The sequence below is a fragment of the Rhinopithecus roxellana genome, chromosome 3 (assembly GCF_007565055.1).
Source record: "Rhinopithecus roxellana isolate Shanxi Qingling chromosome 3, ASM756505v1, whole genome shotgun sequence".
Taxonomy (NCBI): domain Eukaryota; kingdom Metazoa; phylum Chordata; class Mammalia; order Primates; family Cercopithecidae; genus Rhinopithecus; species Rhinopithecus roxellana.
The window spans coordinates 131,283,375-131,308,195 of NC_044551.1; the positions used below are offsets into that span (position 1 = coordinate 131,283,375).

At 38.0% G+C, this 24,821-nt stretch overlaps 1 protein-coding gene across 1 annotated transcript in view; it reads left to right on the forward strand.

Moving 5' to 3' along the window:
* The window catches only part of KIAA0825 (KIAA0825 ortholog), a 523,375-nt gene that overhangs the window by 160,050 nt on the left and 338,504 nt on the right, over positions 1 to 24,821 (forward strand). The window contains exon 14 of the mRNA XM_030927226.1: positions 9,975 to 10,114. Within this exon, the coding sequence (XP_030783086.1) occupies positions 9,975 to 10,114 (140 nt within the window). The remainder of the gene's footprint in view (positions 1 to 9,974; positions 10,115 to 24,821) is intronic.

A 24,821-nucleotide genomic window follows, 5' to 3' on the forward strand; every position in this document is an offset into this window, starting at 1 on the left:
AAACTAAGACATGTGGAAAGTGTATTAATCTCAAGGTTAACACAGATACCATATTGTGCATTCATAGAAATGTTCAAGAAAGAATGCTGTCCTAGTCAATTATAATATGTTGCATTATAATATCTTTTATCATTTTGTAACCTTTCCTCTTCATGTGGTTTAAAAAAGTATTTTCAGGTCTTCCTTAGCTAAGTAGGTAGTAACTGTACACTGAGTCCAAGAAGTATAATCAGTGTGAGTAAACAGTCCATTCATTTTAACTACTAGTTTTCTTTTATGGTGACAACATGATGCTTTGATTCATGGCCAGTCCATTTTGAGCTGTATATATTCCTTTCCACTGGGCTTTTGTTTCTACTATGCTTCTATTCAATGTAATCCTGTTTCGTATTTTTGTATATATTTTCCTCCCTGAACATATTAAGCTATCTTTGGTTTCATTATATTCATATTACATGCTATGTGGGTCTTTCCTTTTATTTAGTTTAGCAAGATGTGTTTAATCATTACTTCAATAAATGCATTCAAAAAATGTTCTCCATGTAAGGCATTGTGCTAGGTGTCAATGGTGAAGGAAGAGGCAGGCAATGACATTTGAGACAAAGTCCCTTTCCTCATATTATCACATGTTGGTGAAGAAATCAATTGTATTTGCCTACTTGACCACAGTATGTGATACCATTGTCTACTCCCTCCAACTTGAGATATTCTCTTGATTTTCTCCTGAGATATTTACCCACTTTTGTCTTCTTTCTTTCCTGTTGCTGCTTTTCTGTTTCCTTTGCAGGTTCATCTGCTTTAACCTGGCAATTAAATATTGAACATTGTTAGTATTCTATACTATAACCTTTTTTCTTAGATGATATTATCATTTCTATGATTTCTTGTACTCTTTGTGTGTCCCCAAATCCATATCATTAATTTTAATCTCTCCTAAGACTACAGATCCATAATATATGGGTACCAACCATACATGACTACCTTCTTGAAATTTACACCTGGAAATCATAAAGACATCTCAAACTCACCATGACCAAAACTGGACTTAGGATGTTCCCCTCCAAACAGATCCTCTTCTACTGTTCCCTATCTCAGCTAATGATACATCCATCCAATTGCAGAAGCCAGAGACTTAGACTTAGGAGGCAATTGGACATCTTTTTTATCTCCTACATACCAAATCCATTACTAAGTCTCATTAATTTTAACTTCTAATATCTACTCTCCATAGTACCAGTTTCACCTTAGTCCCAACTACCATCATCTCTCTCTTAACTACTCCAGTGACCACTAGCACTCTTCCTGTGTATATGTTGCCTTCCATTTCTAATATTCTCCAACTGTAGCAAGAGTTTTCTCAAACCCAAATCTATTTTCAAAACTCACATTTTATCATGGCATACTTATGGCTTACCTTCCATGAATTCACCGTTATCCTTAAGTATGTACAAAAAACTAGCATAGCCTATAATATCTACATAGATGTGACTCTTACCCACTTCTCAACCCTCTTCTGATACCTGCTACTCTGTGAATTCTGCTTTCCACACATTAGCCCCTTTACATTTTCATTCTATTCCATGTTCCTTTCTGCCACAGGATCTTTGCACATGCTTTTCCCTTTCACTAAAATGTCTTTCTCCTTCATATCGGTAATGCCGGCTTATCTTCATCTCTCAGCCCAAATGTGACTTCTGCAGGGATGCCTTTTATCAACCCTGAAGACTAGTTAACTTCATTTTTACTACAACTTCTAATAGCATTTTTGCTTTTCTTTCAATGAGTTTTTTTAATTGTTATTTTATCTTTATTTGTATGATCTCTTAAACTATAAATGTATCCTCCACTAAATTCTATAAGAATAAGGAATTTCTGCTTTTTGCTTACTGTTATGTCTCCATGGTTTAGCATATACAAGTTAAACAATAAATATTAGTGGAATGAATGAATAAAAAATTCTAACTAGTATTGTGTCCCCTAAGTGCTATATTAAAGTATTGTATTGCATAAATGCTATAATAAATGGTAGGAACATTTGATCTGTGTGGTAAGGCCCAGGCAGGGGAAGCACTGTCTTAATGAGGAGGTGACTTCTAGTATCCTTAGGAGAGAACATCTAGGGAGGAGTACAAAAAGAGTTTTGGTCTCCCAACTGCTGCTGAAAAACTGCTCTGCAGGACTGAGAAAAAGAGCTTAGAGATCTTGTCCTCTGATGAGGTGCCAAGCGTTGACATAGCGCCAATAGCTAGCGGAGAAGTAATGAGAGATTTAAACACCAGAGATCTTAAATGGCTGTTCCAGAGTGTGGATGGACAAGCAGTATGAAAAGATTTTCAGAGGGAAGTCAGTGTCTATGGAACAGTTATTTTAAAAAGTGAAAATGTCAACCAAACTAAGTATTTAGCATATGAACCTAGATATCTTAAGGTGTATATCTTTTCTATCATGGCTTAAATATATTACATAATTATATTACATAATTCAGAATTCAGAACTGAAGCCAGCAATGTGATAATAGGAAACAGCTATAGGTTTTCACATTGGTTTGCATACTTGTTTAGTTCTGTGATTCTGGAAAGTTAGCCTAGGCGTGCTTCAGTTCAGTTTCCCCATATATGAAACAGTTTATATTTTGGTGAGGATGGTGAGACATAAATACAATACAATCTTATTAATCTTCTTGAAGACAGCATGCAATCCTATGGTCTACTTTCTCCATCTTGAAACATCTTCTTCCCTTGACTTCTGAGATATTCTCATGGGAGGGTCATGAGGACTCCATGAGCTCAAGTGCCTCAGTGGCATTCATCACGTGAATACTAAACTATCATTCATAGCTGCTGTTAGTAAAGAGCTATATATTTCAGAGAGTGGCAAGTTTTACCAATTATCTAAACGTGTTGAAAGGACTTACTTCAAGTATGATAAAGTGGAAGAAATATTGAACCACTTTCTCACTGGGTCAGGAATGTGATGCTAGGGGAGACTTTTTCTGAACTTCCCTTAACAGATCAATGTCTGATAGACAGGAACTAATAACAGTCAGTGGCTCCAGGGAGGTAACTTCTGCTCCTCAAAAGGATGGTTGAGTTATTCAGTGTTGTCCAACGTCTTGGTGATTCAGGTGCTAGATTAGTATTGCTTGGAGGGAGCCCAAAACTGATGGCTGGAATATAATTTCAGTTGTACACCAGGGAGTGTAGATACAACCAACCTGGAAAAAAATGAGAGTCTTTAAAAATGTCAATCCACATTAGTGGACAAAGTTATTTAAAAAATCAAGGCAAATTCTGTATATAAATATGCAGGTGAACTCTATCCGATTTCTAGTTATTAAATCATCTTTAAATATAAATATCATAGAGACTTGGCTATACCCATTATAGAGATTAAAATATATGCAGACATTTTCAGTGCTATAACTGTGTATAGTTTACACACTTTTGGTTAAAGTGAAGAGGAAAATATTTTGGGTTCCTCTCAACTTTTTTTCTCAGGCACTAAAATTATCTTCCTAGAGAAAGATGACACAATTGCTTTAAATATTTGTCTTTACTTCTTTTCCCAGAAGATTTTGAAGGATACATTACGGAAAACCAAGAGTTAGTACAACAGTAATATGGGGACTTCCCTTCTCCTTTTGTTTCCCCACATTAGGGCTTTCATCCTCAGTTTCTCTTTAGTTATGCCCTTGCCTTTGTTCTCTGAATCATGTAACTTATGGTCTCTGGTATAAACTTGGCCCAGTAACCCATGCCAAGAATCATCTGGTTGAAATCAATTTCTAGATACCTTGAATAACATGGCTTCAATTTGGGAATAAGATTTGAGACCACAAACTTGATTTTGGGTCAAAAACATCCTATTGTCAGTCAGGAGGTTGAATAAAGCCAAACATTCTCAAAGCTGGAAAATACAATGTATGCACCAAATATCAATCAGGTTGAATGGGAGAAAACATGGAGTAATGGAATGAGCATAGGTTTTGAAGTCAGAGAGATCTGGATTCAAAGTTCAGCAGACACGCTTATTAGCTTGGACTAGTTTCTCAATACTCCTGAAACAAGAATTAAGTGAGAGGAACACCAAGTGCCCTCATGCATGCCCTATTTTGGATTTCTCCAAGCAGCAAACCCTGAGACAAGGATTCAAATGAATGTAGTTTATTTTCTTAGTGGAAGAAACACTGGAAGGCAAGTGGGGAGACAAAGAGAGGAAGAAAGCAAATAAAAATTTGTGTAATCACCCAGGTGCAGTGTCTCACACCTGTGATCCCAGCATTTTGGGAGGCCGAAGTGGGCCGATCACAAGGTCAAGAGATCGAGACCATCCTGGCCAACATGGTGAAATCCCATCTCTGCTAAAAATACAAAAATTAGCTGGATGTGGTGGTGCACACCTATAGTCCCAGCTACTTGGGAGGCTGAGGCAGGAGAATCGCTTGAACCCTGGGGGGTTGCAGTGAGCTGAGATCACGCCACTGCACTCCAGCCTGGCAACAGAGTGAGACTCCATCTCAAACAAAACAAAACAAAAAAAATTGTGTAATCAAGCTAACTACCATAGGAGTGACCAGAACTTAAACTTAAACCTCTGGGGGGACATTCTGAGAACCAGTATAAAATATATGTTTCAGAGTTGTCCCAATAAAGGAGCAAGGATGCTGAGGTATTTATACCCCAACTCTCCTCAGTCATTGGTTGAGGGTCACTCTGATGGTGTTAATTCCTGCCACTTGCAGCCTGTCTTGCTGAAAAGTACAAGAAATCCAGGCTCTAACGGAGGTGAGCCAGGCCAGTGTGAACTGACAGATAAGGACAAGAGGATATGGGGTGATATAATTTGGCTCTGTGTCCCCACCCAAATCTCATCTTGAATTGTAATCCCCACATGTCAAGGGAGGGACCTGGTGAGAAGTGATTGGATCATGATGGCAGTTTCCCCAACGCTGTTCTCATGATAGTAAGTTTTCACAAGATCTGATGGTTTAAAAGTGTTTGGCAGTTCTCCCCCTGCTCTCTCTCTCCTGCTGCCATGTAAGATGTACCTTGCTTTCCGTTTGCCTTTTGCCATGATTTTAAGTTTCCTGAGGCCTCCCCAGCCATGGGAACTGTGAGTCAATTAAACCTCTTTATAAATTACCCAGTCTCAGGTAGTTCTTTAGAGCAGTGTGAAAACGGACTAATACATGGGATCATTGACAATGTCTTCTATGGCCCTACCCTTTACACCACTGAGATCTACTTATTCCCTATGTTAGGTTCCCTGAATTCTATCATTGATTCTTCAGGTTCATTGCTGGTTACAATTTATTTATGTATTTAAGCTTGATGACAATGGACTTAGTAGGACAGGATACAGTACCCCCTGCTGCAGATATTTCTGAATCTGCAAGTGATATTTATTATTAGATTATTCTACCACCTATTCCATCTTCCCCTCATCATTGGCCATCATCTCTGCTGATTTATGTTATTTGCCCAGCGGGGTCACTGAGACCTTCATCCTTGAGGTGCTGAACTCCTGGTTACCATTCCCTTATCAGACTTGGTTACTGAAGTCTTCTGAATGTGATAGTTGTCAGTCATGAAGGCATTGAGAGATGCCCTGGTGAATCTCTAGAGTTACAGATACACTTCCCTGCTCCCTTTATGCAGTAGGAAGCCCAGCTCCTCATGATAAATAGGGTTAATCACCCTGACCAGCATAGTAACCCCTTTCTTTGCCTGATAGACGGCTGGCATGGGGAGCCAAAAATGACCAGATGGCAGCTATAACTTTAGGTTTAGTGGGATCCTAAATGGTCCCCTTGTAGAGATGTGTATAACCCATCCCACCCCACCATGGAAACCAGAACCTCTGCTCCTCCAGAGCTTATAGTTATTGGGATAGGAAGCACAAATTTGTCAAGTGGATTATCAGAATCTTTGGTGGGAGGGGCTGCTCCTACTTTCACCCCTTGTCTCTCAGACCTATGTAGTTTGTCTGTTGAGGCCACAGTACCATATAATGGCTGTTGGCTAAAAGTAAGTATCAAGTCTTGAGGGACAGTGTTCCAGCACCACTGACTGTCATTCCCAAGCTATGAATTTTGGAGTCCATTCCAATTTTCTGCTAGTCTTGCAGCTTCTGCATGATATATAAATGGTAGCAACAATGTACCCATGGTCATGTGGCCTGAGCAATAAGGCTACTCATATCCTAGTCTGAACCTACCGCAGAGCATTCTCTTGGCCCGAGCCTTACCTCACATCAAGTTGGAAATTAGGACAGTAGGACTGATACAGCTAAGATTTTGTTTAAACATTCTATTGCAACATGAGTACATACCAAAAAATTGAAGAAAGTTTGGGAACTAATTGATGAATTTTCATAAACATACCTGAATGTAGCTAAGATTTTTCACAATGATTTTATAAAAATAGTTTGATAGTTTCATAAACCAATAATGCTTGGACCCCATTACTACTTGGAATTTAAAAATTCTTTAGGCCAGTTTGTGCCCCAGAAATACAGCACTTATTGGAGTATCAGCTGAGTACAACCCAGTCATAAATTCATCCTGTCTCCTAATACAAGATTTATGAGTTCTATGGGATTTATAACATTTTCCCCTCTTTGTATTATGGTGGAATTCAACATGTACATATTTGATACATACATACGTGTGTGTGTGTGTATGTGTGTGTGTGTGTGTGTGTGTTGTGTGTGTATATATATATATAAAATTTCCCTTTCTGTCATTTTTTGTAAGGCTAATCTCACTTTCACAGCTCCACCAGCTCAAAGGCTGAGGGAACATATGCTTCTCCATATGCCCAACACAGATTCCTCAATGCATTTATTACTCAGAGCTTGGTGATTGAAGAATGTTTGTACTATTTTATTTTTCCTCATAGTGAGTCATTCTACTGTACATTTAAAAATCTGTGATAAGTTGAAAGATCCAAGAATTGAGGTACATGTCAACAAACAGCTTTCCATCTGGTAAATGAGAGATTTTATTTATAACCAGGTATTCAGATACAGTGGTATAAAGTGACATTCAAATGATTTTATTCCATGACTGAAGAGCTAAGGAAAACACTAACCACATCCAATCCATTCACCACACTGCAACCAGGTCAGGAAACTCCTCTGCCTTAAACTTTCCAATGGGCCTAAAATCCACACCTTGGGATATTAAGGCCCTCCACAATCTAGCTCTCGGCTCCTTCTTCAGACTAGCTCTCAAAGATTCCCTTTCCTTTCTACACTCCAGCCAAATGGGATCTTTCAGTTCATTAAATGCCTTAAGTTAGCACTCAACTCAAGCATAATATATAGGTAGGAAATGTTCAAAACCCAAGTCATTGTTAATATACAACTTAATACCAAGTAGCATTTTTCATCCATTGAACCCCAAAGGGGCATCTAGAATTCAGTGTTTAGGGTTTAGGATGGAACTAGGGACAGCCATTGTGAGGATCTGTTTTAGATTTTTAGTCCAAAGTCTCAGCTAGTGAATTCTTCCTTTGGCACCACATTTGGAACTACTGCAGAAGTCAGACCCAGACTAATCTGCAAAATAATTCAGAACTCCTGGGATGTTCAGAACTGATAGACTTGATTCCTCTGGCCCTTGAGTTTAGTAACACCCTTCTTCTCTCTTTACCACTCACCCAAGGAAGGAGGTTTCCTAGCTAACAGTGCCCCACCAGTTGCCTAAGGAGTTATTCCAATTTGAGACATGTTATCAGAGTTTTACATGGGAAGCCTGAGTTGGCCCAAAGTTCAAGCACAAGCTGATGGATTTTGTGTATCATAGGTTATGAGATGTTCCAAACACCATTCCAAGCTAAGGGGGAGGTGCTCCGAGACTTTTTCATTTTGTGTCTTTGAATCTTCTCACTTTTGTTTCAGCCAGCCTTTTGGCAACGCGTCCTCATCATTTTTTTTTTTTTCTATAAGTTTGCCTACTCATTTGTGAGCAGAAAAATCAATCAGTTAACATTTAGAAAGCCTTTAAATGAGCTTAGTTCACTAGTAGAAGCTTTGGGATATAAAGCAAGTGTCTTCAAAAAGTTTGAATCTGGGTGAATTGAACAGACAAAACTTTAGTTGATGAAATAATAAAGTACTAAAATGTGTAAGCTTGCCACTGTGAAGATAAATCTCTAGTGAAGACTTCACTGGGATAGTGAATTTTTTGTGGCAAATTAAAGGAAGAGTAGGATTAAGATAAAGATAAAAGGTTATAGGGAGTTTATTGCATGGATGGTATCTTAGCTCAGGCTGCTATAACAAATATACCATAGACTGGGTGGCTTAACACACATTTATTTCTCATGGTTCTGGAGGCTGAAAGTCTAGGATGAGATACAGCACAGTTGCATACTAGTGAAGGCCTTCTTCCAGGTTTCCCATAGTGAACTTCTTGTATCCTTATGCAGAAAGAGATCAGGCTAACTCTCTAGCCTCTTTTAGAAGGACTGTAATCCCATTCATGGGGTCTCCACTTTCATGAACCCAGTTATCTCCCAAAGCCCCCATCACCAGATACATTGAGATTAGGGTTTCAACATATGAATTTTGAGGAGGGGGAGCACAAATATTTAGCCTATTGTGGGTGCAGCCAAGGTGGACCTGCGCAAAGGCAGAGGCAGGAAAGAGGATGCTAACTGGTCCTCACCCTACTGCCTGTGCTTCAGAAAGCACTGCCTACATGCATCAAGCCTTACCATGCATGCAACAGGATCTCCTGGAGAAAGGTTGTCGAAACACAGATTTCTGCCGTGTCCCCTGCTCCCCGCCCCCACTCCCCACCCCAGAATTTCTGATGAGATGATGCTGGAGAATTAGGATTTTAAACAAGTTCTCAGGTGATGTTGATGCTGCTTGTTTGGGGCCCAAGCTTTAAAAACCACTGGTCTAGACTGTGTTGATAACTGGATGGCTTAAAACACAGTAAATTACCTCTGCTAATGATAATGCTGCCAATTGCCTCTCTCAGTGATACCCTTTGCTCTGAATTACTTTCCACCCTGAAGCATATAATGCTCCCATTCTCACCTCCAGATTGCTCAGTCCACCTTCCCTTCCCCATGCCGCCCTATTCCCATGTCCTTAAGGCTGTCACCAGATTGAGTTTAACTATTTCCTGCCTTTTTTGTTGTTGTTCTCCTTGTAAGTTGATTTCCCATTTTTTGGCTATTAGCCAACCTAAATTTTAGATTTCTAGATTTTAGAAGGGAAAAGTAAATAATGTTATCAGTTCCTTTGCTCTCCTGCTGATTCATTGGTAAATGAAAGTGGTGATGTGAGAGACCTGATTTCTATTTTCTGTTCAACACTGATGATAATTTTTCAAGCAGAAACATATCTGCCTTGGAATTCTTCCCCTTTGATGAAATGATTACCCAAGTAGGTAACAGTGTAATAGCAGCAGTTCTAATAATTGAATGTTGATGTAAGGCTTTACATATTAAATAATTAGATTACGGTTGATCCTTGACAGAAGCTTTGAATTTTTTTTCATCTGCAGTCACAGTATATAGCACAGTATATAGCAAATTACAAACTAGCAAAACCCATCAGAACTTCTCTCACTTAATAATGAAAGGAGTTAATAGCACATAGTAGGCATTCATATATTTGGTGAATAAACAAATGAATGCATTCCAAAAAATGCATACACAGCTTTTCTTCCCTCCACGAAACAAAAACAGACATAATTCCATGAAATATAGGCATGGGTATTTTGTATCAGTTTTAAATTTGGCAGGGTACCAAATGTTAATTTGCTTTTAGCTAGTTGAGATTAAATGTAATTCCTTCCCCAGGCAACCCTAAAGTAAGTAAGCATGAAAGCATTTTCAGAGTAATCTGGGAGGAATTGACATTTAAAGGAGCTAGCATTACATCTGTACTTTAAGGCTATTAATTTCATAGATAAATTAACTTCATTACTCCATCTTTATCTTGCATTTTGAAAGGACTCCATCAGCTGGAGGACTGAAAGCTGAGGGTCAATTGAAACTGCTCTTATCCCAGCCAGGTTGTAACTGGAACTTGCTTCTGGAAACCCTTCTGCATCATGATGGACTTTTACTGAGAATCTTGCTGAAGAGCTCAAGTGAGTATGTGTAGTTATAAGAATGTCCTCGAAAAACCTAGTCATTGCTCGAGTTGAATAACAGTTTTTTCCTAGGCAAACATTAGAAGAAGGATGTAAACCAGTGGCATGTATCAACACTCAGTTGGGTTAGCAGCAAGCAAAAGCATTAAATCACTTTACCAACCTATTTGAAAGAATTTATTTCAAGAACTGTGAATGAGAGAAAACTATATTTTTATATGACACTGTTCTATCACAACTACCGTTATATAGAAGTGTATCAATATGCAGGGTTTGAAATGCCTAACAAAATTGTAGGAGTGCAGTTATATTTCCAAAGCACAATCTGAATTAGACCTAGAGAGAGAGAGAGAGAGAGAGAGAGTATTAGATTAGCACTGAGAATTTCAGTGTATCATGAAGAGTGCTTGTGCAACTTACAAACAAGCAAGCTGTGGCCTACAGCTATATCTGTTGGAGCATAGAGTAGTAATCACCAGAAAATTCTGAATGGAAATTGAGGAGTAATATAAGACCATGCTACTCTTAATTAGTTTCTTTTTTTCCCCTGTAAATGCTTTTTAAGAAAATGGTAAGTAATGTTATGTCAATATAATATTACATCTCATTGTAGTCCCACTTCATCTAGGAAGAGCTTTTCACCATTTTCACGTACTCCTGTGCATCTCTCCTATTCCATACCACAAGCAAAGCCTGATTACTTCATCAATTACTAGTGTCCTTGTAGGTTTCCCAAATCAAAATCTTTCTTCTCTAATTCCCTATCACCTTCAGGACCCAAGTCCCTTCACCATTCAAATATGATCCAGAATAGTTTTCTAACCTTTTCTCCACTATTTCCTTGCACACACCACCCACTTACTCCTGTAACAGTTGTTGTCCCCAAAGCCCCAAGCATGCGTTCACTCCATACCTTGGCTCACCTGTCTTTCCTACTTAAAGACCTGCCATAAACTACTTAGCTTCCACGAGTCTGCAAAGGCCAGCTGATGTTTCGGAGCTTTGAATGCTCCAACTTACACTGATCTCTTCCTCCCCTGAACTTCATACTGAACTTTCATCTTGGCTACTTTATTTGCCCTTAGCATGCACTGCCTTGTATTTTTATTGTGTTTATATATGAATGAGGCTAATGTCATTAGGCCCTACCAGCCTGTTAGTATACAAATGAGGTTCATAACCTTTCCTTGTGTAAATAGCTCCAGTCATTTCTGGCAATTTTTGTTATCTCACATCTGCTCAGGACCGGTGCCCCATATTCTCTCCCATCCACCTTGATGTTTGCTTCCCAAAAGGCACTTAGGAGCAGTGTCTCTTGTGAGAATATTGCTTCTCTCCTGGTGCTCTCCAAACTCGAAAGCCATGTGGTGCCAAAGGTCATCACAACTCCCCAGGCCTCACTGTATTCCAAGCAGAAAGGCAAAGCTTCCTCCCTCCCAAGCCCAGAATCTGATTTTATTTCCTTAGCTCCCAAGCCATACTATTTGGAACTCAAATCTCACAAAGTTTATCTGAAAACAATTTATTTAGCTTCAGGCTTAACCACTCTCCTAAAGAGAAAACTCACACTAGGGAATCTACTTCTTCAAGTAACCAACATTTGTTATTCACTTAGTAGTTATCAGGCACTATGCTAAGCATTTTATATGTGTTATCTAATTTGATTCTCTCTATAATCTTATAAAATATATACTATTGTTATTCTCATGTTAAACATAAGGACATTGGCATTGAAGATAATTTTACTTATCCACTGATACACATATCTGATAAATACTGAGTAGATCTAGATTTTTGTACCCAGCCAGAGCTTTCTGTCCCCTGCTTTTCCAATACAAATATTCATGCAAATTAAACCCTGAAGCCAAATAGTGTAGTATTGGGAAGAATTGTTCTGTCCACTGTCAGGTTGGATCAACCAAGACATCTTGGTACACATGCATTTAACTTGCCTTTCCAGCTAGGTAGGCAAGGCTGCACTGTAGATTTTTATATTCCTCCTTAAGCTGGCACAGTTCTTTTTACATAAACGGTCCAGTAAACAGTGTTTGGCCAATCAGTGATCAATTAGAATAGAAAACATGGCACGTCCCTTAAACTTTATAGTCTAAGTGCTTGTCAGACAAAGCAGCTACGTGACAAGGATAATATCTAACAAAGCTGAGAGTTACTCTCATGTAATCTTTGAAACTCACAGGCATGATCCTGTAAGAGAAATGGTCTCCTACTGATAGAGTTATGGAGAATAGATTGTAAAATCAATTGAGATAAACCTTTTGACTATGTTGAGATAGCCAGTAACTACAGGAAGTACAATTATAGTTATGAATATTTAACCATGTTCTCTTACAAATGAATCCTACAATTACTTATCAAAAATAATTATGTCCATCTTCTGATATGTATAACATGATGTTGTTTTAAAGAAGCTTGGAGTTATCAAAGGTATCATATTGTACTACTTTTAGTTCTGGTTCTTATGGAGTACAGCAGTATATTTACCCAACCTGCTCAAAAACCCATCATTTTAAACAAAGACTATTAGACTACATGGCTGCTGTGGTATTGTCTTGTACTGAATTTTACTAGCTACTTCAAATACCATAAGGATAAAGTGACTGAATTTACTAATCAATTGATTGACCTAGTTCTTAATCTCCAATAGAATTCTTGTCACTTTAAATTAGAAACCATGTATTCATGGAATCTTGTTAATTATACTAATATAGAAATTATTATGCATGCAAAAATTAATTTGTAATATTTTAAAAGATATTTTATTATTTGATTAAAAGTCTCATGATATTTCAGAGTACCATTTTGTAATTTAGAAGCTTGATTATTTTAGGAAATATTAGCAAAGCAAAATCTTAGAGTAAAATACTCCAAATTATATATTTCAAGCAACATAATTATCAGCTTTTTATGGAGTCTTTTTTAAAATAAATAGTGTGTTTTTCACTTTTTAAGCTAATAAGCAACTTCGGCAAAGTCTTAGGATACAAAATCAGTGTGTAAAAATTGCTAGCATTTCTATACACCAACAGTCAAGCCAACAGCCAAATCAAGAATGCTTCCATTCACAACTGCTACAAAATGAATAAAATATCTAGGAATACAGCTAATAATGGAAGTGAAGGACCTTTACAAGAAGAACTACAAACCACTGCTCAATGAAATCAGACGTGACACAGACAAATGGAAAAACATTTCGTGCTCATGGAAAGGAAGAATCAATATCATGAAAATGGACACTGCCCAAATAAATTTAAAGATATAATGCTATTCCCACTAAGGTACCATTGTCATTCTTCACAGAGCTAGAAAAAAACTATTTTAATTCATATGGGACCAAAAAAAGAGCCTGGGTAGGCAAGGCAATCCTAAGCAAAAAGAACAAAGCTGGAGGCATCATGCTACCAGACTTCAAACTATACTACAGGGCTATAGTAACTAAAACAGCATGGTACTGGTATAAGAACAGACATGCAAACCAATGGAACAGAACAGAGAACCCAGAAATAAGACTGCACACCTACAACTATCTGAACTTTGACAAACCTGACAAAAGCAATGGAGAAAAGATTCCCTATTTAACAAATGATTCTGGGAGAACTGGCTAGCCATATGCAGAAAACTGAAACTAGACCCCTTCCTTACACTATATACAGAAATCAACTTAAAATAGATTAAAGACTTAAATGTAAAACCCAAAACCATAAAATCCCTAGAAGAAAACCTAGGCAATACCATTCAGGACATAGGTATGGGCAGAGAGGTCATGACGAAGATGCCAAAGGCAATTGCAACAAAAGCAAAAATTGACACATGGAGTCTAATTAAACTAAAGAGCTTCTGCACAGCAAAAGAAGCTATCAACAGAGTAAACAGACAACCTACAGAATGGGAAAAAATTTTGCAAACTATGCATCGGACAAAGGACTACTATCCAGCATCTATAATGAACTTAAACAAATTTACAATGAAAAAACAACTAACCAGATTAACAAGTGGGCAAAGGACATAAACAGACACTTCTCAAAAGAAGATATACATGCAGCCAACAGTTACATGAAAAAAATGCTCAACATCATTGATCATTAGAGAAATGCGAATCAAAACCACAATGAGATACTATCTCACACCAGTCAGAATGGCTATCGTTAAAAAGTCAGAAAATAACAGATGCTAGAAAGGTTGTGGAGAAAAAGGAGCAATTTTACACTGTTGGTGGAAGCATAAGTTAGTTCAACCATTGTAAAAGACAGTGCAGAGATTCCTCAGAGACCTAGAGACAGGAATACCATTCGACCCAGCAATCCCATTACTGGGTATATACCCAAAGGAATATAAATTGTTCTATTATAAAGACACATGCATGCATATGTTCACTGCAGCACTATTCAAAATACCAAGGACATGAAATCAACCTAAATGCCCATCAATGATAGATTGGATAAAGCAAATGTGGTACATGTACACCATGGAATACTATGCAGCCATGAAAAGGAATGAGATCATGTCTTTTGCAGGGACATGGATGGAGCTAGAGGCACACTGACACAGGAACAGAAAGCCAAATACCACATATTCTCACTTATAAGTGTGAGATAAATGATGAGAACACATGGACACATGGGGGAAACAACACACACTGGGGCCTGTTGGAGGGTGGAAGGTGGGAGGAGGGAGAGGATCAGGAAAAATAACTAATGGATACTAGGCTTAATACCTGGGTGATGAAATAATCTGTACAACAAACCCCCATGACACACATTTACCTATGTAACAAGCTTGCACATCCTGTACATGTATTCCTGAACTGAAAACTTTAAAAAAAAGAAAAAAAAATAGTGTTTTTTCATCTAATTAATAAAACTTAGTTAATTTTTAAACTTTAAATTGTTAAAGTTAAAGTGTTAAATTGTCTCAGGAATAAAAATGCAAAAATATGAAGTACATGTATTTATTACATATTTTTTAAAACAAGATTCTCTTTGTTTAATAAGTAATTATTGAATACTGTTAGGTACAGAGTTTTTCTTGATAAACAACTGCTATGGTTTGAATGTCTCCTTCAAAACTCATGTTGAAATTTAATTGCCATTGTAACAGTGTTGAGAGGTGGAACCATTAAGAGTTGATAGGGCATGAGGACTCTGCCTTCATGAATGAATTAATACCATTATCATGGGAATGGTTTAGTCATTGCTTAAGGGGATTCCTAATAAAAAGGATGAGTTCAGCCCACTTCCCTGTATCTTGTACACTGGCTTCTGCCTTCCACCCTTTCACCATGAGATGACCCTCATTAGATGCTGGCACCATGCTCTTGGACTTCCCAGCCTCCAAAACTATGAGCCAAATAAACTTGTGTTCTTGTTAAATTACCCAGTCTGTGGTATTGTGTTATAGCAGCAGAAAATGCACTGAGACAATAACCACATACTATAAAGATTAAAGCATATGGGATTCATCTCATTGTGAAAGTGATGTCTGTAGCTTTTTGTTTTGCTCTGTGGAAATTATTTCTTAGAATTTATATATGTTTCAAAAGAATTGACAGAGCCTATAGGAAATGGCTCTCTTGTAATCTGAGATGCAACTTCACTGAGCATCAGAAAATAACAAAATTAAATAAGTGAATGGTAAGGATTTATAATATATGCCTCATAGGCTGCAAACTTTTAGGAAGTGGAATTATGTCTTTGCCATGTAAAATAATCCTCTCTGTGTAAAATAAGTAGCAGTTTGAAGGAATGATTACATTGCTAAAACTTAATAAAAGTAAACTGATTTCACATGGTAGGTGGCTTTTAACACTGAGTACAGTTCAGTTGGCAGGAAAAGGTAATGTTTGTTGGTTTTAAGTTAGGTCATTTTAAATCTGCAGGGAAGAAAGTCTCAACTACAAATTATCACAGAAGATTTTAAAATTGTGAGACACTATTTTGAATTATTGACTTTTAACACCCAAGGCAATTGTTCTGGTAATTATCTTGCTGAGGCCACAAGGTCTTACAGGTTTCTTACATGTGTCATCAAAGGAACAAATATTTGGCGATTTCCCAATTGTTAGCAGGTAACCTTTCCTGCTAGTGACATTTGAATGAAGTGTGACTAACATGTCCTTTGCCTATTGCCCCAAGAATAATTGCCAGTAAAACTTCTTGACTTCTGATAATATTAATTTGTAATATAGTAACAACAGCAAACTAGTAAATGCATACTATTAACATGTTCCAGACATTGTTTCTAAGTAGTTTAAATGTGTTTACTTACTGAAACCTCATAACAGCTCTGTGTGGTATGACTGTCATTTCCCTTTTAGAGATGAGGAAACGGAAACACAGAGAAATCCAAGTTGCACAACTAGTAAGTGGCAAAGAAGGATTTGATCTAGGCAGCTGGCTTTCAAATTCTGTTTCCATTCACCGCAGTACATGGCATCCACGCAGCACCACAGAACATTTACCAAATAGCAATATTGCACAATTCATGGGAACTATCAGAAACCTCAGTAGTAGATAATTTTCATTGTACCTTTTGTACTTTTTAACCTCATGACAAAGTGCCTAAAGTTAACGAAGAAAAAGATCTAGAGAAAATTCTGGCTAAACGGCTACTACCACTAGCAAGTAACTTGCCTTAAAGAATGAATCAACTCAAAATTATCTTACCATATAGTTAATATTTTCTTGGTCTTTCAGGTAATATTTGGCATTTTTGGCAGCAGATTGGTGTTTTGTTGTGTATGGTGTGTGTGTATGTGTGTGTGTTTGCTGTTATCATTTTTATTTTTTTAGTTCTTTATTATTAGAAATTGGGTCTTGCTATGTTGCCCAGGCTGGTCTCAAACTCCTGGCCTCAAGGAGTCCTCCCACCTTAGCTTCCCAAAGTGCTGGGATTACAGATGCCCAGCCATGTGTTTTGTTTTATAAGTGTCAACAAAGTGCAATTTAATAACTGCCTTGAAGGAGGTGACCTAATATAACCCATTGTTAGCCCACCTAACCATGATGTCATAGGCTGCTTTTGCTAGTAATGATGTCTGCACTTCAGGACTCTGACTTGTTCAATCTTTTTTTTTTTTTTTTTTGTCACTTTCTTTACTAAGAACAATAGAACCATATTTGTGTGTCACCATATGGGATCCTATCCAAAGATCTTATCTAAGAATGCTAATGAACTCGTTTGCAGGTATCAGTGGGCTCCATAAAATTATTGGTCCCAGAAAGAGTTACCACTTAGGTTCTTTTGAGACTTCATGAGGGTGAGGTGGGGGTGGTTCTTCTAGGGGAGGTGGTGGGATATGGATTATGTAAAATAAGTCTTCTTGTCTTTAAAGTGCAAACATATTACCTGGGGATCTGGTTAAAACTGCAGATTCTGATTCAATAGGTCATGGGTGGGGCCTGAGATTATGTGTTTCTCTAACAAACTCCCAGGTGATGCTGCTCCTGCTGCTGCTGGTTCCTGGGCAACTTTCTTAGTAGCAGGGATACCAAACAAGATATCTGCTGCTATAGAAGGCAAAAGAATTTGAGTATGGGGCTTGCCGTCATAACATATTATAGGCTTATAAAAAGACAATTTACTTAAGAATTATTATAAACCGTTTTACCAGGACATTCATAGTGGTCAGCAAGCAAAATCTTATTCACATACAGAACTGATTATGTTACTCGCTTGCTAAAAACTGATAGCGGCTACCCAGTGCTTTTAGAGTAAGAACCCTAATCCTTGCAACACCAACAATCCCCTGCATGCTCTAGATGTGGCCAACTTGTGCAGCTCATCTCATCCTACTCACCCCCAGCATAGTATGCTCCAACACAGAGTCATGCATTCTCTGGTTTAGGTTGTGCATCACAGATTTGTATATTTATAATAGCAATCTCCCTGCAGAAGTCACTTGAAGAAAGGGGCAGCTGCTCTAACACCAGTGACTTTTCAATTGTCCCATATGCCAAGTTCTTTCCTGCCACAGAGTCTTTGAAATGTTGTTTGTATTTATTTTTTCTGCCTAGACCATTTCTTGTCTCTATTTACCTGGCATCTGTGAGTCACCTTTTAGCATAAATGTTATTTCCTGGGAAGTCATCCCTGATTATCCTGGCTGGCTGAGGTCCCGCTTAACTTCTTTTTGTCACGATTTTAAGTGAAATGTTAATTGACATTAATTGGTATTTAATGTCTATTTCAGCCACCATGAGTTTTAGGAGGTCAGGGATAGCTCATCATTTTATCCCCAGTGCCTGGCCTGGTTCATGACACTGTAGACTGGTAATGACAGCATAGAACATGCTTTAAAAAAGTATTTGTTGTCCGGGTGCGGTGGCTCAAGCCTGTAATCCCAGCACTTTGGGAGGCCGAGACGGGCAGATCACGAGGTCAGCAGATGGAGACCATCCTGGCTAACACGGTGAAACCCCGTCTCTACTAAAAAAATACAAAAAAACTAGCCGGGCGAGGTGGCGGCGCCTGTAGTCCCAGCTACTCGGGAGGCTGAGGCAGGAGAATGGCGTAAATCCAGGAGGGCGGAGCTTGCAGTGAGCTGAGATCCGGCCACTGCACTCCGGCCTGGTGACAGAGCGAGACTCCGTCTCAAAAAAAAAAAAAAAAGTATTTGTTGAATGATTGCAACCTACTCAATTTCCATGACAATTCTGTTTTATTCATTGATCTCTCTAAACTCTCATGTTCTCATTTCTAAATGGGGTACTAATATTGACCTTATTAATTCATTCTGAGCTTTAAAGGGTAAATAAACATAAAGTACTCAGTGCATTGCCTGGCACATAGTAGGTACTTAACTTATGTTAGATTCTTTTCATTTTTTTATGTTGAATGCCTGGAAAATATGTCTGATGCATTTTTTATCCTCTGATTACTCCTGTGCTCTCTATGCAATGGTCTGTCCCTGTGCTGCTCAGTAACCCTCCCCTTCCACCTAAGCATACATTGCAGTGTCTCCTGGGAGATGAGGTTCTCACTTTTGGACATCTTTGTGCCTGGGAAGGTGTTGCCCTAGCAGCTGTCATGTATTTGAAGATGAGAGGTAGACCAAGTAAATATTCTCAAGTTCTATATATTTAGGACTCCTTGAGAATCTCTGCATATAGCTTGGGAGATTGGCAGTTTGAATTTTGCTGTGATGTTTCACCTGCATTGAATCAAATCTAATCTGGCTTGGCAGTGACTGAAATATTTTATATTCTATCTCTTCATGGAACTTAGAAAATGTCTAATATGACTGTAGAAACGTGTCTTCCTTAGTAGTTAATGTGCTTCTAGTATTAGTATGTAAAATGATTGGGCATTATATTACAAGTAATACTATTATGATGAATTTCTGCAGCATCTTTTCCCAAGCAACTCAAATGATTTAATATATTATTTCATTTATGACCTGGGATTATTAGGACCATTTTGCAAATGAGAAAAATTAGATACAGAAAAATTGAGTAAATCGACCACTTGATGTTTTATGTGGTTCCTGCTAGAAGAGCCATTATTTCCTGAAAGTCTATTGTTTTTAAATGAATTCTGAAATGAAAACATGAGACTTTGTGAGGATGATTTTTTTTGAAATAAGAGGTAATATTCTTCCGAGTTAATTTCTGATGTGATTTTATAAGTAAATTCTCTCTTCAACTAATATTTAGTGAGCATCAAGTATGTATCAGGTCCTGTTTTAGACTGCAAATAAAATGGTAAACATGCCATGCCAAATTGCCTTCATATATTCAGAGCACCAGATCACCTCGATCAGCAGGCTGAACTGTCTACTTTTTCTGTACAGAGATTCTGGTGCAAGGAAACCCTCTCTACTCTACACCCAGCAGATCTCCAGGCTTTGAGAGTACTTGCTTGCTTGCTCCAGCAGCATGAGTTGCCCCACCCATCTTGTGCAGAGATCTTCCTGCAGGGGGTCCTCTCAGCTCCATGTGCAGGAAACTCTCCAGGCTTTCAGAGCACCACTCATCTGGATCAGCCTGACTTTCCTACCTTCCTGTGCAGATTCTGGTGCAGGGAAGCTTTTCTACTTCACGCCCAGGCAGAGCTTCAGCCATCTGGATTACAAGTTTAGGCTATCCCCATACCTGTGTAGAGAACTTGGACCTGAGGTGGCTTTTCAGCTCCAAGCTGAGGGACACTTCTGGGTGCTTGGGGGCTGCTTTATTGGATTGTCCCTTGGCACTGATGCCTGTGCCTGACATCGGGGAACCTGTAGGTGGACCTGCCTGGTCTGATTCCACCTTTTGTGGCCCCTGCCACCCCCCAGGCTGAGCTCAGACCACTGTACATCCCACGAATCAGCCCACTGCCTGAGGCAGCAGAGAGCCTCTGCTAGTAAGCAAGGATCAACTATATACCCAGCCACATTGACCACAGCCAGTTTTTACCTGTAAGTGCCATCTATGGGCTTGTAGGTTGAATTCCACCTGCCAAAAGAAGTGCATATGTCTATAAAAGCAAAGCCAAAAGACCCAATCCAGCATTCCCTACAGTCATACTCCCAAGAAACAGGAGAAAAGGAAAAGGGAAAGAAAAAAAACATTCTAGGGAAAGAAAGAAAAAGAAAACATACTACCTGCATGAAAACAACTACAAAAATTATAAATGCCAACGTCTCCAAATGAGAAGGAAACAGCACAAGAATTTTGGCACAATGAAAAATCTAAATATAGTGACACCACCCAAGGATTGCACTAGCTCTCCAGCAATGGTCTGGGGCCAAAATGAAACTCAGAAAGGATAGAAGAAAGAATTGAAACATGGATTGCAAGGATGCTCAATGAGATTCAAGACAAGGTTGAAAATCAACACAAAGAAACTTCTACAGAAATCCAGGAAGTTAAGAAAGAACTAAATATCTTAAAAATGAATAAATCAGAACTTCTGGAATTAAAAATCTCATTTAAGGAATTTCAAAGTAAAACTGAAAGCTAGACTAGAGCAATCAGAAGAAAAAATCTCAAAGCTTGAAGACTGGTCTTTTGAACTCACTCAGACAAAAATAAAGAAAAAATAATTTTAGAAAATAAAGTCATTAAGAAATATGGTACTATGTAAAGTGACCAAGTCCATTAATTATTGGCATCCTGAGAGAGATGGAGAAAAAGTAAACAACCTGGAAAACGTACTTGAGGGAATAATTCAAGATCACCTACAAAATACTATTCAAAACGAACATCACTAAGTAATATGGTCACAAGACTATCCAAGATCAAGGCTAAAGAAAACAAAGATCTTAAATGCAGCTAGAAAAAATGGCCAGATCATGTACAAAGAGAAGCCCATAAGGCTAACAGCAGACTTCTCAGCAGAAACCTTGCGAGTCAGTAGAGATTAGGGGCCTATTTTCAGCATTCTTAAAGAAAAGAAATTCCAACCAAGAATTTCATATCCCACCAAACTAAGCTTCATAAACAAAGGAGAAATAAAATCTTTCCCAGACAAGCAAGCACTAAGGGAATCTATTACCACCAGAGCAGCCTTACAAGAGATTCTTACAGGAGTTCTAAATATGGAAACAAAATAAAGATACCTGTTCCCAGAAAAACACTCATAAATACATAGCCCACAGGAAAAGCATCCACACAATAGAAACTACAAAGCAATCAGCAAACAATTTCATGATAGGCTCAAAACCTCACATGTCAATATTAACCTTGACTGTAAATGGCCTAAATGCCCCCACTTAAAGTGCACAGAGTGACAAGTTGAATTAAAACACACATACACACACACACACACACACACACACACACACAAACACAAAACAAGACCTTATCCTCTGCTGTCTCCAAGATACCCATCTCACATGTAATGATACCCATAGGCTCAAAGTAAAGGGTTGGAGAAAGATATAGCTTGCACACAGAAAACAAATGAGAGAAGGGATCACTATTTTTATATCAAATAAGATAAACTCTAAATCAACAACAGCAAAAAAGAAAGAAGGGCATTACATAATGACAAAGAGTTCAATTGAACGAGCACACTTAACTATTCTAACTATATACACACCCAACATTGGAGCACCCAGGTTCACAAAACAAGTACTTCTAGACCTATGAAAAGGTTTAGACAGCCACACAATGATAGTGGGGGAGTTCAACACCCCACTGACGGCATGAGACATATCATCAAGGCAGAAAATTAAAATAAAAGTTGGAAAAAATACTTACACCATTTTAAAATTGCCTTTATAAAGCTTATATTCTTTGGGATTGATTGCTGAGGGCAAGGTGGAGAGGACAAACCTTATAAAAAGTAGACAAGTTCAGCTACTAATAATAAGTATTATAAAGTACTTTTTATTGTTTTTTTCAGACAGGGTCTTGCACTCTCACCCAAGCTGGAATGTAGTGGTGCAATCACAGATCACTGCAACCTCAAACTGTTGGGCTCAAGCAATCCTTGCACCTCAGCCTCCGAAGTAGCTAGGTCTACAGGTGTACACCATCTCACATGGCTGTTTTCAGAAAACGTTTGGTAGAGATGGGAGCTTGCTATGTTGCCCAGGCTGGTCTTGAACTCCTGGCCTAGAACAATCCTCCCTACTCGACTTCCCAAAGTCCTGTGATTTCAGGCATGAGCCACCATGCCTAGCATGCTTTTCTAAAACAGTGTGACTAATAGAGATTGACAAATTGAGTGATAAAAGGACTTATGAAAAGTTGACACCTACTTATACTTACATATGGTTTCAGAGTAGATGGAAAATGTCCTTATTCAGTATTAGCTATTTGGAACATATGTACACTCTTCCAATATTCATGAACAGGGCTGGCAATTTTTTTTATGTACAAGACCAGATAAAAAATATTTTAGGCTTTGTATACCATATAGTCTTCATCATAATTGTTGAACTGAGGGAAGAAAAAGTACTATATTTTCTTCACCAATTGCAAGGTTCTTGGCTGACACCCCATAACAAAGGACAGATTCACAAGAGGACAGCATAAAAATGTATTTAAGATTTCTTTTTTTACTATTCTTACTATTTTAATTGATACATGATATTTTACATATTTATGAGGTACATGTGAGTATTTGTTAATGCATAGAATGTGTAATGATCAAGTCAGGGAATTTGGGGTGTCCATCACCTGGAGTATTTATCATTTCATTTATATCATTTCTATGTGTTGGGAACATTTCAAGTCCTCTCTTCTAACTACTTTGAAATATATGATATTATTGCTAACTATAGTCACCCTACTCTGTTGCTGACTACAATAACTTATTTCTTCTAACTGTATGTTTGTAGCCAGTAACTAAACTTTCTTCGATACCCTCTTACCCACACACTATTCCAAGCCTCTGGTTTCTATCAGTTTATTCTTTGCCTCCAATAGATCAAGTTTTATGGCCTCCACATATGAGTGACAGCATATGGTATTTGTCTTCCTGTACCTAACTTATTTCATGTAAAATAACAACCAGTTCCATCCATGTTGCAGAAAATGACATGATGTTATTATTTTTATGGCTCAATAGTATTCCATTTTGCATATATACCATGTTTTGTTTATCCATTCATTTGTTGATGGACTCTTAGGTTGAATCCATATCTTTGCCATTATAAATAGTGCTGCAATAAACTTGTAAATGCAGGTATGCCATTGATACACTGATTTCTTTTCCTTTGGGTAGATATCTAGTAGTGGGATTGCTGATTCATATGGTAGTTCTGGCCAGGCATGGTGGATCGTAACTATAATCCAAGCACTTAGGGAGGGTGAGGCAGGAGGATTGCTTGAGACCAAGAACTCGAGACCATTCTGGGCAACATAGCAAGACCTTGTCTCTATAATAATAATAATAATAATAATAATAATAATAATACAAAATTATCCAGGCATAGTGGCATGAGCCTGTAGTCCTGGCTACTTGGAAGGCTGAGGTGGGAGGATCACTTGAGCCCAGCAGGGCAAAGCTTTAGGGAGCCAAGATCACATCACTGCACTCTAGCATAGGCAACAGAATGAGACCCCATCTCAAAAAACACAAAACAAAGCAAAACCAAACCAAAACAAAACCAAACCCATATGGTTGTTCTATTTTTAGTTTTTTGAGAAATCTCTGTATTGTTTTACATAGTGGTTTATACTACTTTATATTCCCGGCAACAGTGTATAAGTGTTCCCTTTTCTCCAGATCCTCACAGCATCTGTTATTTTTTTGTCTTTTTGATAATAGTCATTCTAACAGGGGTAAGATGATATCTCATGGCCTGATTTGCATTTCTCTGATAATTAGTGATGTTGAACATTTTTCATATGTCGACCATTTGTATATCTTCTTTGAGAAATGTCTGTTCATGTCTTTTGCCTATTTTTAGTGGCTTTTTTTTTTTTTTTTTTTTTTTTTACTGTTGAGTTGTTCAAGTTCCTTATATATTCCAGACATTAGTTTCTTGTTGGATGAATAATATGCAAATATTTTCTCCCCTTCAACAGGTTGTCTCTTCATTTTGTTGTTTCCTTTGCTGTATAGAAGCTTTTCAGTTCAATTCAGTCCTGTTTGTCTGTTTTTGTTTTAGTTGTCTGCGATTTTGAGGTCTTAGCCATAAAGTCTTTGCCTAAACCAATGTCCTGAAGCATTTTCTCTGTTTTCTTCTAGTAGTTTTATAGTTTCAGATCTTATGTTTAAGTCTTTTACCCATCTTGAGTTTATTGTTGTATATGGT